General features: G+C 42.1%; 1 protein-coding gene across 2 annotated transcripts in view; it reads left to right on the top strand.

Moving 5' to 3' along the window:
- Positions 1–16,232, top strand: part of SPATA13 (spermatogenesis associated 13) — a 47,200-nt gene that overhangs the window by 16,163 nt on the left and 14,805 nt on the right. The window contains exons 3-6 of one of the 2 annotated variants that reach the window (XM_082059618.1): positions 944–1,088; positions 12,345–12,481; positions 12,905–13,084; positions 14,154–14,339. In XM_082059618.1, the coding sequence (XP_081915744.1) occupies positions 944–1,088; positions 12,345–12,481; positions 12,905–13,084; positions 14,154–14,339 (648 nt within the window). Of the gene's footprint in view, positions 1–943; positions 1,089–9,683; positions 9,922–12,344; positions 12,482–12,904; positions 13,085–14,153; positions 14,340–16,232 lie in introns of those variants that run through there. The other variant, XM_082059619.1, reaches the window with a different exon arrangement.

Below are 16,232 nucleotides of genomic sequence, written 5' to 3' on the forward strand. Positions count from 1 at the left end.
AAAGACTGATGTTCACCTTGCTGATTTTTTTTCTTAAAAGCTTTGAAAAGCCACAGGAATATTTGAAGAGCGTAATGCTCATCCCTTCTTTGTTGTGTGTTGTTTTGGTCTGACAGCTTAGGTGTGAGGAAATGTTTTCAAACAACACTAATTCTTTGGTTTCATAGCAGTGTCAAGACGTCAGAAAAATCCAACTCTGATCTTTCAGGTTACTTGGTAGAAGGTCCTATGAGAAGTAACAACTGAAAGAGAAGATGTAAAGACAACTTTCTGTGAGGCTTGTCTGCTGAGGTCTGGCTGTTTAATGTTGAATGTCTATGCAAGTTCATTCAGCCTGGCTAATGTGAAGTTGTTCAGGGTTGACATAAAATTAAACTCAATTTGCAGACAAAATGGGTAGGTTCTCTAATCATAATTAAGCAAATGAATGATTTAACTAAAGAATATGGCTTCTAGATAAAGTTATGAGTGAACTTGATATTAACTCTTATTAATGAGACTCTTGGGATCTTCAGAGCAGAGGATCATTTAGCCAATTATTTTGCCTTGTGAAATATATTTATTTTACTTAAAAGCAATACACTTGTTTGGAGAAAGCAGGTGTCCCAGGAAATGAGCACAACTTCCAGCTGTTGCATTGTGCAGGCTGTTCTCAAGGCAGTGTAGATCCCAGAACATTACAAGATGAAAATTATAGCATGTGTCTGATCATACCAGAAGGCTGTGGAGTTTTTAATGTAACCAAGAACTATAATGTAATAAAATAATTTCTGTAATGCTGGTGGACATGGTATGCAGTGTTTAAGCAATGTCGCTTCAAAGTAGGGGATATTACTGGCTCTGTAATTAGCTGGACTATCTGAAGAAACCTCATACCTGAGTTTTGCTCAGTTGGACTTGCTGATAGCTTTACTAATACTGGATTTTCCTGTTTTCTCTGTAGCCTGCAACACGGCCACCTGTTCCAGCACACCAGGTCCCCCCTTACAAAGCTGTTTCCGCCAGGTTCCGGCCCCTCACCTTTTCACAAAGTACCCCCATTGGCCTGGACCGGGTGGGACGAAGGCGGCAGATGAGAACATCCAATGGTAAGATGGGCAAGTCTTTTTAATTTTTTAGATCTCAACTTCTTACTCCAGCTTGGTCAGGAAGTAGATTATACTGCGGGACACAAAAGGGTACAAGTTAACTTCCTGACAAAGTAGTACCCAGCTCAGTTGCTTTGTTTTGCGAGTTTCTCATTAGTAGCTGCTGTATTCATGTAAAACTTGCATTTCACATGTACTGTTTGACATTGCTATGGTTTATTCTTCTGTACCATTTCCATTACTGTATTTTCCATTCGCTGTTCACATACTTGCCTGAAGATAGTAAGAGATCATGAAGGAAATAAGGTCTAATATGCTTGAGTTCATACCCAAACCACAGCCATACCACACATGTGTTTTTAATTTTCTGTTTGCACTGCATTCAGCTTATCTACCTAGATAGGCAAACCTTAAATAATTAATTAGCTTATTTCAGAGAACTGTATGTAGTTGCAGTTGCTTACGCAGTGGTGAGTGGAGCCCAGCCAGGGTTCTGGTACATGGTGTAGAGGTTCTTGGAAAAGATTGCCTTTTTGGAAGCATTACCCTTTATCAGGCTCTCTGATGTGCTCTGTGTATGTTTGCTGTAATTGTTTACGATTAGCATGCAATGCTTTCTTCAGTTAATAGAAAGTCTCATCTAGTACTAGTGGGACATTTTTTGACAGGTGCCACCAGCAGAACCTGGCTTGATACCATTTGTGTTCTTTCAGACTGCCATGGGCATAATCTGAACAGTTGTTCATGTTTCACTGGCAAAAGTCGGAAATAAAAGCAAAATTATGATATTATATCTTTCAGTGTTAGTAGTGAGCAAAACACTCCCAGGAACCTTTACTCTGCCTCTCTGTGGAGACAATAAGTGAACGTGTCTGCAACAGCGCTTGTCATGACTGAAGTAGGAAACCTAACAAATAGCATTTTCAATGTTTCTTTATTAAAATTATACATATGTTTACTAGTCAGTATTTGGCTTTTATGGTTCTAAGCTAAGTTTTAGCTGCAATGATGTCCAAATTCTGCTCAAAAAATCCCTCAACTACAAATTAATTTATTAAACATATTAAAACTGTATTTTCCAGTCTTCAATGGAACATGACAGTTCTCTTCAGATAATGCTCTCCAGGGACCAGACTTGAGAATTTCTAACTGTAGCAATGACATACATGGTATATATTATATTAGTATTTTCCTTATAATTTATATTGTAGTGAAATATTGGGGAACTACTGTAAAACCCATGTCTGGCATGTGTTTTTGCTGTATGTGTCTCAGTATACTTAATGATCCAGATTAGACATGAAGGTAAATTGGACATCTAATACTGCGACCTTTGCTAAGATTATGTGGTACCTCAGTCCATGATTCCAGAAAGACTGTGCACAGAGTAACAGGTTTGCCATGAGCTAGTTTTGAAGAAAAAGAGACTTTAAGTGTCCTAGAGTAGGAATTATTTTTCTATTTTTAGTTATCCTTTCCGTTTCATGTTTGGAAACCACATGAAATAATATTAGTTACCTAGACAACTGTCTGAGAGTAGTATCTTTCCAGGTATTTAGCTTTCAAATAACTGGTCTCCTAAACATAACCATCAGGATGACAAATACACAAATCAAGATTTCTGCCACTTTTCAAGACAATGAAGCCAAAGCAATATTGTTTATACTAGATATGACTTCTGTGTCTCATTGCAATAAACATAGAAGTTGAGCAACAAAAGCTTCTGAAATAAAAGCCCTGGAAGAAAGTGGGAATATAATGGGCTTGGCAGTTTGAGAGCAGTTGCAAAGATCCAGCAGAAAATAATAAAGTAACTGGTGTCACACATTCTGATCGCTTTCCTTTTTCTCTTAAATTCACAAGGCATTTCCTTGTCTTTGAACATGTGAGAGTTTTTTGTTTGCTCATGTACAGTGAAATTTGATAGCACAAAAGCCCTTTATTACAGAAAGAAATTCTAAACCCAAGCACTGAGAACCAGTGGTATCTTATTTTAGTTCCTTGCTGAAGCCTAATACATTGCATGTCTACTTTTATAACAATGGGAGGTTGAATTGGAGATGGAAATTTTTAAAGAACAGCTGTTACAAGATAGTAAATCATCATGCTGTAGGAGACAGAATAATAACCAGCCAACACATGAGGGAAACTTCCCTTGAGACTGATATTGCTACTTTTGTGCTTAAAGGGTTACAAGTGTTAAACTGTATTAAAGAGATTACCTATTTATCACAGTAGAGCAATTTTTCATAAGTATCTTAAAAAATAAGTCATCTTTTTTGCATATTGCGGTGTGAGACTTGAGTTTGGCTAGGTTATCTGGTGAGCTCCTTTAGATAGGGCTCAGCTCTGAATAGGTGGGATGGGGTTCAGCTCAAGTTTAAAAGTCACTTAATTTTAGTCTAAATGCAGGCACTTACATAAGAGTTAAACTTTAGAAGACCCATTTCAGGCGGTGGAGGACTAGGGCTTGATTCAGTTACCCACCCCAGGGTCCACTGCTGAGCATCTCCTGCAGCTGGCAGGCATGACCGAGGACCTATGGGAGACCTGTTCCTTTCTTCAGTGGCAACTGGAAGCCAGCCATCTTCAAATGGCTTTAAGTATCTACATTTAAACAACTGATCTGGAACCCTAGCCATTGCAGTCAATGAAGGTTAAGAGTAGGAACTGCCTTGGGATGAGGTAGATTGCCCTCTCAGCTGTGTTATTGTGTTAGTAATTGTGAGCAATACCTGCTGATTTAGATGGTTTGTTCAAATGTGGGTTCTGGCACTTAGATTAATAAATTTAAGTGTCTTTAATTCAAGTAGTATCCTGTCCTGGATATTTGCCTACAATATTACACTACCATCAAGCTTCTCCCAGTTCATCAAGGTTGGGTAACCAAGTAGTTTCAGCCTGTGTGGAGCACAGCTCAAGAACTGAGGTGCAAACAAACTGGCTGTTCGGGAGAGGAGATTTTCAGGTTCTCCATCCCTATCACCAATCAAATAAAAATCCCCACCCCAAGTAGGTTATTGGCTACAGAAGGGAACAAACAGAAGGTATTAATCACTCCTCGATGTTTGCTGCCATCTACTCGCTGCCCTGTCCTTGCCCCGCCTTGCCCCGGAGAGCAAGGATGTAAGTAGGACAAAATGCAGGAAGCGCAAATTCCTGGGTTACTACACTGAGTACCGTATTTGTGATTACCAGGAGGTGGGTGGAATATGTCTGATGTTGCAAGCACCTCCATGGTGGTTGCTGTATTCTGTGGCCAAGGTGTCTGAAAAGCTCAGGAAGGCGGAAAGACTCATGGACAGGATGTGTAGGAGCATCATGAAATATACTGGTCCATGCTAAGCCGTCCCAGTGTTGCTGGGGACAGAAAAGCCTGTGGACTGGAGGATAATGGCTATGTGGTCCTTTTACGGATTGCACACTTAACTGATGGGAAAAGACATTGTAAAAACTATGCTGGTGGATAATGGGATGGTTAGTCACACGGATAGCTGGGCTTGATGATACAAACGGGACTGAGCAGAGTGTTCGGAGCAGGTGGTACCTGCTCAAGTGAAGCACCTACGCAGGTGGTACCTGCTCAAGTGAAGCACCTACGCAGCCTGAGGGACTTTGGAGGGGAGCTGGTGGCTGTGGGGCAGGTGAGTGCCAGGGAGATGGCAGCGGACAGTAAGCAAGTGCTGGAGGCAAGATTGAAGCTGTCAGGTACAAGCTAAAAAACCAGGAGCCCAATGGTAAAATTGTCCAAAGTGCAGTCAATACCATGCTCAGCGTTGCATTAAAAAGAGGGAGATTTAGATTATTTATGAACCAATTTGAAAAAAGAAAAAAAAAGATCCTTTGTTATCTAAACCAAAACAAAAGCAGGCTGCTGACATGCACATCAAGAGATTAGGGAGCAGTTTCTAAACAAAGGACTAGGGGATAGCTGGCAAGGTAAAATAATACACCGTGTGGCACAGCATATCCTTTACAGGCAATGTCTATGATCATTGCATCCTCAAATGAAGGATGGGGAAGAAGCTGACAAAACTCAAGCAAGAAATAGTCAGAAACAGTTGGACAAGTGCTGTTTAAAGAGGATTTAGTAAAAGAGACAACCCTGCTAGTAACAGTGAAAGTTTAAAAAGATGGAGAAATAAACATATTTTTTAAGAAGCTAGATGGCATATATCCAAAACTTGGTCGAAGGAGGATAACCAGTGGAGAACAACCAGCATATCACCATTGCATGAGCTGAATAGGAATAGCAGTAAAGACTGTAGGAGTGAAAGATGGTCTGTAATGTATTAAAGAAAAACTGAAAGCCAAATCAGATAAACAAATTGACTCCATCATAGTGCCACAAGATCTGTGGACTGGAATACAGGGAAAAGCATAGTGACAGGATTAAATTATGAACTACCTGAGATCACCAGGATGGTGATAGTAAATTGGACAAACCAAGGAAACCAGAGAAGTTTCAAGGACAGCAAGCACAGTCAAAAAGAGAGACTTAAATTGCTGTCCTGTGGCTTAAGTGTTGTAATGGGGCACAGTGCTTTGTTTTTAGGTGTACTATCAATGACTCCTCCATGCAGCTCATCAGGAGACCTACAGGAATGGAAACAATTCTTGAACCGTTCCTGAGGTGTGTGCAGGTTCACACATAAGAGCTATTCCCTAAGGGTGGGATGTGTCTCATCTGATTTTTCAGACTTCTTAGCTGATCTGGGTGATCCTGACTGGAAGAAACACATAGGGTGCTGTTCATTGACGAAATACAGACAGATAATGAATCTTGCCCTCTGTGTCCATAATGCACTCTGAGCCAATATCCTTGCAGGGGTGAAGGGAGGCAAAAACTACACTATAGTATGTGTTTTAAATTAAAAGAGAGAATGTAAAGAAAGTGAGAAGTCCTTCATGTAACAAAGGAACTTAAAGGAGCAGCCAAAGGTGTTTAATGTTTGCAGGCAGCACAGAGGAGTATTCAAGGAGGTATATTAGATGCTTAGAGCAAATTCATGTCACCTGTCAAAACAGAATTTGGAAGCATCAGGAGAGTTCTGTCATTAAACACAAGGAAAAAGAAACTATGAGGAGAAAATAAAAGGCATCCTTCAGATTGTTGAATTGTATCCAAATAGAAAACAAAACAAAACAAAACTCTAGTAGTTTTGATGTAAAACTACAGGAACTTAGAAACAATTTGCCAAAGATGTAAAAACTATGTCCTTTTTCAAAAATATGAGAAGCCAATAGATTACCAGACAGTCTGTAGGCCTTGCAAGTGACTGAGAAATAAAACCTAAGCAAAAGTCAAAATCTCAATAACAGTTTTAGATTAACTTAATGAATAGTAACAAATTGCCAGAACTAACACTTCTGAAGGGATTTCAGAAGGAAATTGCCAAGCTACTGCCTCAGCATGGAATTTGTTCCCAAAAATTGCCTCAGTACAAAGAAGAAGGCAGCACTGGGATAACCGTTTATAAAGAAGAGTCAGGAGGGATCCACTGAACAATAGACCAGCAAACCTGATGTAATAGTACATAGAATATATAAGTTATGTATTTATGTCTTAAACTGTAACAGAGAGTAATCAACAGGGTGATGGAGTTTTATGAGGAAGAAGAGTCTATGTGCCATATGTAGAAGAAAGTTGTGCTCCATAAATGGATTAGGTTTTCTGAAAAACATCACTGAGGGTTTGACAGGTATAATTTACTTTATTCTCCAAAAGGCATTTGACAAGCTCTCTCAGAAGTGTCTCTTACTAGAGGCCTGTGATAAGAAAGATTCTCCCATGCTTTAATGAGTGAGTAAGCACTAAGAAACAGAGAAAGTGCTTGGTTTTCTTAAGGAGAGAGGTCATGGCTGGAGTCAGATATTCAGTGTCTTCACAAATAATGTGGTAAGGGATGTACAGAATGAAAATATAATTCTTGCTTGTGTGCTAAATTATTCATGGTAATAAAAGCACAAGCTGCTTGAACAGAGTTGCAGGAGGATTTCACAATACTGAGACACGGTGCCCTGCACTGGCAGCGGGTGAATTGGTGTTGATATAGGCAAGGTGGCGCGCATGAAGGAACATGAGCCTGGTGCGCTTGCAGAAGAATGGGCTTTGGGCTGGATGTCGTCATTCAGGAAGAGACCTTGCAATCCTAACAGATAAAGTGTCAGTTCAGTGCATAGTAACAGTCAAAACAGTAAATAGAAGGGCAGGAATTTGTAGGAAGGGAATAGAGAACAAAACAGAAAGCCCAATTGTGCCACTGGTGTGGTGTGTGGGGGTCATCGCTCTGTTCCTTTCTACTTCAAAAGGCATTTTTTACAGGGAACAGAGAAAGGCAAAAGGACAAGAAAACCTACTCTCTATGTGAGGAATGGTTAACGCGGCTGGGGCTCTTCAGCTTGGAAAAAGGTCAATAGGGGAATAAAAGTATCATTGGCATAGAAAAAATGAATAGATAATAGTTATTGTTTTCAATCATGTAAGAGCTAAAGGACACCAAATAAAGTCAGCAAGTTGAAAAAAAAAAAAAAAAGCTTTCACACTCTATAAAATTGAACTATGAAATTAATTGCTACACATATTTCATGTCCCAAAAGTTTACAGATATTTAGAAGGAGGTTAGGAAAATTCAGTTCATTAAACACAAAGATATCACTTCTGCCTCAGGAGGGATCTGACTCTGATCTGCAGATAGCTGGAATTTAGGAAAGTACAACAGAAAAATGCCATTACATGCACCATCTATTTTTATGTTCTCTGGGCATTTGCTACTGGCTGCTGTCAGAGCAGTGGGTGGGGGAACCTTTGATACCAGCAGGCTATGTAGAACTGGATTTTCTTGAGGTGGTAAACTAGCTTTTAGTTCTAGTATTTTAGTATGTGCTACCCACAGCCTTTTCAGAGTGCCTGGTGCAGTGGGTAAGCCAGCTCAGCATGTGTTTGAACAGTGTCACTGTGGACTGTCACCACAAAGGACAGCCTGCGCCTCCTCCTGTCCCCGGCTGATGCTGTGAGGAAACGAAGCCGCCACCAGTTCACCCCAAATGAGGACTTTTGTGGTGGTTCAGTTTGTGGCTGCACAGTTGCTGGACGTGCCCACACAGAGGAGGGAGAAAGATCACCCTGCTGCCGGCAGCATCCCACGGTGGTGCTGGGGTCATCATCAGGCGAAAGCACACAGTCTGTTCCATTCTGCAAAAATCAAACCAAATGACTGGTTTTAAGAGATAGTTTTTAACATTTCTTCTAGAAGAATTGTCTGGGGTTTGATCTCATTTTCCTTTAGCAGTTCAGCTGGTTTTCCCTTGCAAGTAGGAGTTTGACACAGCTGAGAGCTGATCCTCTGGCTGTGATTAAAAGCATGAAGCCTTCACTTGCAGGTCCCAGGATCATCAACACTTCAGTGTCCTTTCTGTTTGCTGGGTTGTGCTTGTTTGTTTTTTTTTTACTGATTTCTGCCAAGAAAAATTTGTGGGCCTTTGTATAAACATAATATGTAGTAGCTTCTTTTTACTGTGCTGTGCAGCAAGTCTCCTTGCAGCAAGAAGTAATAGGGAAGTTTGGGAATCAGTCTCCTATGTGGTGCAGCACAGTCTGGATTTTTGTGGGAAGATGGCATTAATATTGTGAGGCGATGTTTAGCCTTTCCTTCTCTGTCTGAGGCAGCGCTAGGGGAAACCATGTGATTTCAGTGGGTGTTGAGAGGTCTCTGTGTGCAGAAATGCCTCCAGGGTTTTGTGAACAGTCCCTGGAGGAGGCAGTCCCCAGTTTAAGGACAGGCACAGCTGAGCAACATAGTTTGCATGTAAAGAATGAGCCATAAAGTTTATGGAGCTTTCCAATCATGAATGTAGTGCTGTGTACAAGTGCAGGTTGCAGCAGGCTTTGCGCTCTGCTGATGAGAGCAGCTCCTGCCTCTGCTTCCAGTGCTTGAACAGATGAAGCTTCCCTGCAGAACAGTGCAGGTATTAGGGTGGAGAATTAATGATGTTGTGCTCTGGCTGGGTCATTCCCAGCAAAAGTGGGGACTGTTTCGGTGCTTCCCTACTTCATTCTCTGTTTTCTGGAGCAGCTGAATTAAGTTTGTAGTTTGAATGAGAAAATGTCTCTGTCCCTTTTTTTCCTGGGAGCAGTCTGCTGCAGCCTTAACGCTTCGGCTGCTTGCGCCCTAAATAATGGTGCAGCATTTGCCTGTGAAGCAAGAGAAGTTTTAATGGCCATGCAAAAAAATACCTTCATTGTTTACTTCTACTGGAATTTTAACCGGTATAATATAACAAAGATAGGCCGATACTCCAAACAGTGTTGTAATACAAAGAACTCCCAGCTCCCATCCAAGTAGTCTTTCCCTTTGAATTGCAGTCATTTGAATATAGATTGAAATCGCATTAAGCTGCCTTAATGAAAAACAAATGTACTCCTTGGCTTGCTGCGTTGGAGACGCTCGGGCACTCTGGGAGCGGGGTGGGCAGTGCTGGCAGCTGCAGGCGCAGCGCGGCCGGGGCCGGGCAGCCAGGTTTTTGTTTCTTTTCTGGAACTTCCTCCCCAAGGGCACCCCATGATGTCAGCGAGCGGCGAGGGAGCGGCGGCCAGGCTGAGCCGCGGCAGCTCCCCGCCGGGCTCGGGGGCACAGCCGGCAGCTGAAGGCAGTGAACGGGCTGTTTCTCCGTGCCGTGGGTAGCTCAGATCCTTCATCATCCTCCGCCAGCCCTGCAGGACCGAGCATCACCTGTCAGAAGTCAAGCCCTTGCTCTGGGGTCCAGGCTGACGGCAGCATGGTAGCCAGGGGGTCAATGGCACGATTCTGGAGTCTGGAGAGCCTTCAGATGGGTCCGTGTGAGTAGAACGTGCTCTCTCTTGCTATTTTTTACAGTGTTTTTAGATTGAGCTGATAAACTGTGGCAATCAGGGGGCCTGATTCTGATCACGCCTGCACCGTGTCATCCACGGGAGTCTGCAGCCTTACACTGGTGACAAAGCTGCTCAGAGATCAGACAGAATCAGTCCCAGGCTGTCTTTTAAGTTTCTGCATCCCGTTGGTGTGATCAGGAGAGCCCAGCCCTACCTCTGATATTTCTGGCTGTAAACAATAGAGGAATAGATGCAGAATGCAAGCGACTGGTTTTTGCTTGAGAATAACTACGAAGACAATGTAAGCTTGTTGCTTCGGTACAGAATAATGAACAGTTATTGGTCCCAAAATTGCAGTCATTTTTCATCTGAACACAAATGAATTAGGTTGTTTTGATGTGTTGTTATTACTGGAACAAACCAACAGGCAATACTCACAGTACAGTGGAGATGTATAAAGGATCATTTGGATTAATTTTTTTGGTGTTGCTTTATAAGCTAAGAATTTATTTAATGAATTATTTATTTACAGATTTTTTTTTAATAAAGCAGTTTCAGTAAGTTTCACAAGATGTATTTTAAAAGTTGATAAGTGCTCAGATTTATGAGTCTGTAGGGAAACAAATATTTGTTTTTTAAATAGGGATTCTGCATCTTCCCTGGTTAGGCAGATTGTGCCATTAATGCGAGTGTATATTTTAAATGCTGGGGAGTAGAAGAGAACTGCCAAATAGCCGTGTTCAGTTACATCAGGAGTATGCCATGGTTCTGCACTTTTAAAGGGAAGGGAAATCTTCTAACATTTTTAGTGAATCTGTGCAGTAATCAGCTTTGATCTCTCTTGCAAATTAATACCCAAGTGACCAAAGATGCTAGTGATGGTACAAGCACCCATGAGGAGGGGGTTGAAGTGTTTCTCCCTACAAGGTAAATAATGGATAGGCAACGGTGTGTCTGTTAGTTGTGCAGTGTGTGCAGTAAAACCAGGAGTCATCTCCCTGCGACTCTCACCCATCCGGAGCCCAGCACTGGGCAGGCAGGCGGTCCCCAGGCTTGGCGCAGGGCAGAGAAGAGGCAAGGTCAGGGCCAGGTGGAAGCGGCAGGTTCAATAACTCATCATAAAAGTCCCTTCCTAGACACTCAGGAATGAGAGAGATGCTCTGTAGGCTGCATGGCAGCTTATCTAGGACACAGTAACTGTTAGAAAAGGAGTTTAGTGATAGCCGCCTATTTTGGGTTTTTTGATACATATTTTTTACATAATTTTTAATGGGATTTTTGGGCACTGTATGATCTTCAGACTCTCTAGTTTTTCACAGCTTGAGCCTGCCATGGGAATAAATCTTTAGGGATAAATTAACAAGGACCACTCAAGCATTGGGCCACTGGTCATAAATGCTTCTTGATCACTATCTCATCTGTTTGAACTTAGAGCTGGCTTTCAAAGGCAAACCTGCTCTGAAAGGGTCTAGCACTGAGCAGTGTGGACATGGGTCAGTCAGTGGCCTCATCTGTCCACAGACTTCTTCCTCTGCCAGTAGAGATGATCACCAAAAGGATCTACCACCCAGCAATGTAGCCTCATATGGCTTTTACAGTTTTATACGGTAACTGCACATTTAAATGTGCATAGTGACAGTCACTTAAATGATGTTTCTTGTGGTTTATGTGGCTGGGTAAATAAGATGAAGCCCATCTTAGTTCTGGCATCTGTTTCTTTACAAAGCTGCCTCTTTGGTCAGAAAATGCACAATTGTCAAACCAAGGGGCTTTTTTTGTATTTGGGGCAAATAGAACAAGTTCTTTCACAGGCAGTCACACTGTGCTCAGGCTGGACTCCGTGGCCCTTTGGGCCACCCCACAGGTATCGGTGCTGTCAGAGCCTGCCGTGGTCAGAGCAGGGCCTGTGGTGTGGGCTGCCCACCTCTCTGATGGGTGGGTGGGCATGGAGTTGTTGGGTGGTTACATCCCTGCAAGGAATGTGATGAGGTGACAGTGCCCAGCCTGGGACCAGCAGTGGTCCCGTCTGGCTGCTGGGGGCCCGTTGGAGCTCTCCCGCCTGCTGTGTGGGAAACGGCGCTGAGCCCTCCCTTCTGATTCAGGGCCTCTGAGATCTCCTCTGGATAAAAAATAAAAAAATAATGGTCGTAGTTCTTGGTTTTGTGCACAAAAAGGAGAATATCTCACTTTCATCAGCTGCTAAATGAGAAAATACCGAAGAAGAATAAAAAGTATTTAATGGCGGAAAAGCAGTTTTCCTGAGAGGTTTGCTGCCCTCCACTTCTGCTGTTATTGTTATATTCCTGACAACAAAGGCGACTTCTCAGCGATTCCTCTGGTATTGTTTTTTGGGGAGAATCATAAAAATGATGAAGCAAACAGCTGTTGCACCTTTGTTTTAGTTGCTACAGATGGCGGGACTGAATCTTCAGCCTTAGTGGATGACAATGGCAGTGAGGAAGACTACAGTTACGAGGAGCTCTGCCAAGCCACCCCCAGGTACCTGCAGCCCGGAGGGGAACAGCTAGCAATTAATGAGGTAACGTCCTGGGCTTTACATGGCTGTAATGACGGGGTGGGGCATGTGGGGTGTGTGGTTTCCACAGGTCTGAGGTTTCATATTAATAAAAAGTGCAATGACAGTAGCCAGCATAGTGAAAAATCCAGCAGCCACAGTGTCCTGTCTCTGGCACAGCCTGCGAACAGATGCCAAGGGAAGAGCACAGGGACTAGTACTTTTCTAGGAGCCTAGCTCATTAGCCTAACTGCTTTGGAGTAGGACTCTTAATTGTTCTCACTATTAATATACGCAGAGATGTCTGAAAATCCAAAATGTTAGTTTTATCCTGTAGTAGGAGTAATCATGGACATGCTATTGAGGTATTTTAATATTTTTAGTAGTTTATAAGCAGTTAATTGTTTATCCTTTGTCCTTCACAACCTCATTTTCTTCCCGTCTCAGCTGATCAGCGATGGCAGCATTGTCTATGCAGAAGCTCTCTGGGACCATGTGACTATGGATGATCAGGAGCTGGGCTTCAAAGCTGGAGATGTCATTAGAGTCCTAGAAGCTTCCAACAAAGACTGGTGGTGGGGGAGAAATGAGGACAAGGAAGCCTGGTTTCCAGCGAGCTTTGTCAGGGTGAGTAACTCTTGCTTTTGCACCGTTGTCACACGAGGTTCCTAGCAGGGTGCATCAGTGCAATGGTCATGGCATTAGATTTAAGTGAAGGGCCTGATGCTTTGCATCTTTGTGTCTGAACATCAGTGGTGTAACTCTAAATGACTTCACAAGGAAAAAAAGCAATAGAGAATCACACCCCAAGATCCCTTAGCTCCTCTGACACCTTTTACTCTGCCTTCTTCCTTTCTATGGTCCTGTTGTAGTGAAAGGAATTTCTCGAGCAGAAATGAGGGCATCAGAAAGCTCAATCGTGAGCAATCTGTTTGGAGAGGACGCAGCAGTTTTCATGAGGGAGTGGGGAAAGTTATACTGCAGGGATTTATTGGTAACATAGGGCTTGATTTATTATCACAGTGTTGTGTAGGCATCTGGTTCACAGTCTGAACTCCCAAGTCAGAACTCAGCCAGATTAATGACAGTATAATTCTCGAATCACTTAAAATTGAACTATGTTTTAGAAATTATTTTGAAGTACCTTTTTGAGAGCCTGTAATGAAGCTAGGGCCACAATGTATGAAGTACTACACAAAGTGCCAGAAATGGTTCCTGCCTTTGCCCTTCCAAGATCTCTAGCCAACATGGGTAAAAGTTGAAAAAAGAGGTGCTGTTAGCCACATCATACAGACAGGGAACTGGGGCAAAGTATTAAAAAGTGTTTGAGTTGTCTACTTTTGTAATGTTTACCCATATGCTGGCTTGGCCAAAATAACACATAAACTACTAGTAAGGGTCAAAAATAAGCTTAGGTCTGAAAAATACATAGGCAACACAACATGGTGTTTCTCAGATACTATGAGTAGAAAGCCATGTATTTAACCAGGCAGAGAGCTCAACACTTGATTTGAATATGCAGTGGGTACAATGAAATAAATTCTGTTGTGGAACTGTCTCTATAATGTGAGAATGACAACATTTAACATTTCTGTAGCAAGTCCTCTCTTAATTCTAAGAAGTTTGTAACAGTTTTATCACATTTTGTAAAAGTTTGCTGCTTTACTCTAGTTTGCTTTGTTTGTTCTGGCTGCAGCTGCGAGTTAATCAGGAAGAAGTGCCAGAAAATGGTAGTAGTATCCAGGATGAAGAACAAGATGCAGATATGAGCAAGCATCGTCAGAAAATAGCTGAAAACAAGGATCAGATGAGAACCAACGTTATACAGGAAATTATGAACACAGAAAGAGTCTATATCAAGCATCTCAAGGACATCTGTGAGGTACACACCTGAGGGCATTCTGCTGACCTTATGTAATCCCATATAAGTTGAGAACTGGAGTGTTTTTTCATATCAGAATATTCCCTATTGCACTTCTGAGGCTGTCAGTCAGACTTTTCTTGTGTCTGCTTATGGCTTTCCTCTCTGCCGACTGCCACAGGGCACTGCTTCCTTCTTTTATTAAAAAACAATCCACTTTTGACATGGAAAATGTGCTTTGCTTATCTGACTATTTCCCTAATAATGCGAGAAGGAAGTCCAGTTTATTTAGAACTTTTTATCACTTGATTTAGATAGAAAACTTTCTGTCACTTTGATAAAATCAGTTACAGTCAGAGACAAAACTTTCTGAAAGTAACTTGCAAAGATAAAGTTTACTGGATTAAATTTTTTTGTTGTTGTTTTCTCCCAAAAAGAGATTTTTGCTGGATGCTTAGTAGCTATGAAGAAGTCTATATAAGGTGTTTTAGAGCTGCCTTGCTTAATGGAACCATAAAATGTGGGAATTTTTTCTGCTTTTTGTTCAAATTTTGTTGGAGGCCCACACTTGGACAAGAAGCTTCTTCATACTTTTCACTGAAGTTCGCCTCTTCTGACGTGGACTGTGACACATTTGACCTGCATTTGACTTGTATTTGTGGTTAGCATCTGGAAGAGCGCTGAGCAACCTACCAAAATATTCTTTGTACCCTTAGTTTGCTATGTCTCTGTCTGTATTTGTCATGTCATTCTCCAGTCCACCACTCATCATTAGATTCTTTCATGGACAACCAAGTAGACAAGACAGCAGCGTTTTTTGATTCTTGTTTTTAATTTTTAAAGATCAGGCCTTTTAAATGCAGTTTGAAGAAAAAAAGGAAAAACAAAACAACAAAAATGGTTGCTACTTGACTAATTTTTAAACATTAAATGTAAGTTTTGCCATTTAGACTCACTATTTACTTAAGCTAGTAAGCTTGACTGTGCCTAAACTATCAGGGAGGAATTAATACATGCAGCTGTGTCGCTGCCATAGTTAGCTGAGTTCTGGGACATGACATTCTTGTTTTACTGACCTATTAATTCTTAGACTGATATTAGTAATTATTTTTCTCTAATACATATATTCTGTAACTCTTTCTTTAATCTGACATGCCTCTGAGTTTAGCACAGGAGAGCAAACACAGATTTTCCAAGTAAAGAAGTGATGTTCCATGTTCACATGTGGGGTAGAGATGGTCTGCTTTCCTCAGATTGAATCTGTAGGGTGCTGCAAGCAGGTCATGAGGCTGAAAACATACTCAAGTAAGACTAAAACAGAAAAGCCTCTGCAGATAATAATCCAAATTTGCAACCTCTGCGCTAGAATGAATCACTAGGGCTGGTGCAGCCAGGATCAAGCTGGAATATATACTGAAAAACATCTTACACTGAAGAGGTGTCTGCAGTCTGCATGACAAGAGCTGCACAGGAATTAGTTTTCCTTCTGAGTGTTATCATCCTAACAGCAGTAAATGTGGTAGCTGGCTTGCAGTGTAGCCACGGCACAGCTCTCAGAGCAGATGGCTGTGGAGGAGCGCCAGCAATAGTCAGGGTTGCTTCCTGGTAAACCTCACTGGAGCAATTGCGAGGCTTTTTACAGCTGTCTGCTCCCAAAGCGATTTGGGGAAAACCTGCCTGAGAGCAGCCAAGCGGAGAAGCCTGGCAAATAACCCCTGTCACACCAGTTAACCTTCACTCTCATCTGCACCCCAGCACTGTAACCGACTGATAGCAGAGCACGAGCACAGCAGCTGTTGCTGGACATTCAACCCCTGCACTGTGTCCTCCTCACCACACTCAGCTTTGTGGAACAGGTACCTGGGGACACGCTGGCTGTGTGTAGCGGCTGCTGCTGCCTGTTTCAGCCCTTAG

This window comes from Streptopelia decaocto (assembly GCF_964273445.1).
Source record: "Streptopelia decaocto genome assembly, chromosome: 1".
Lineage (NCBI taxonomy): Eukaryota > Metazoa > Chordata > Aves > Columbiformes > Columbidae > Streptopelia > Streptopelia decaocto.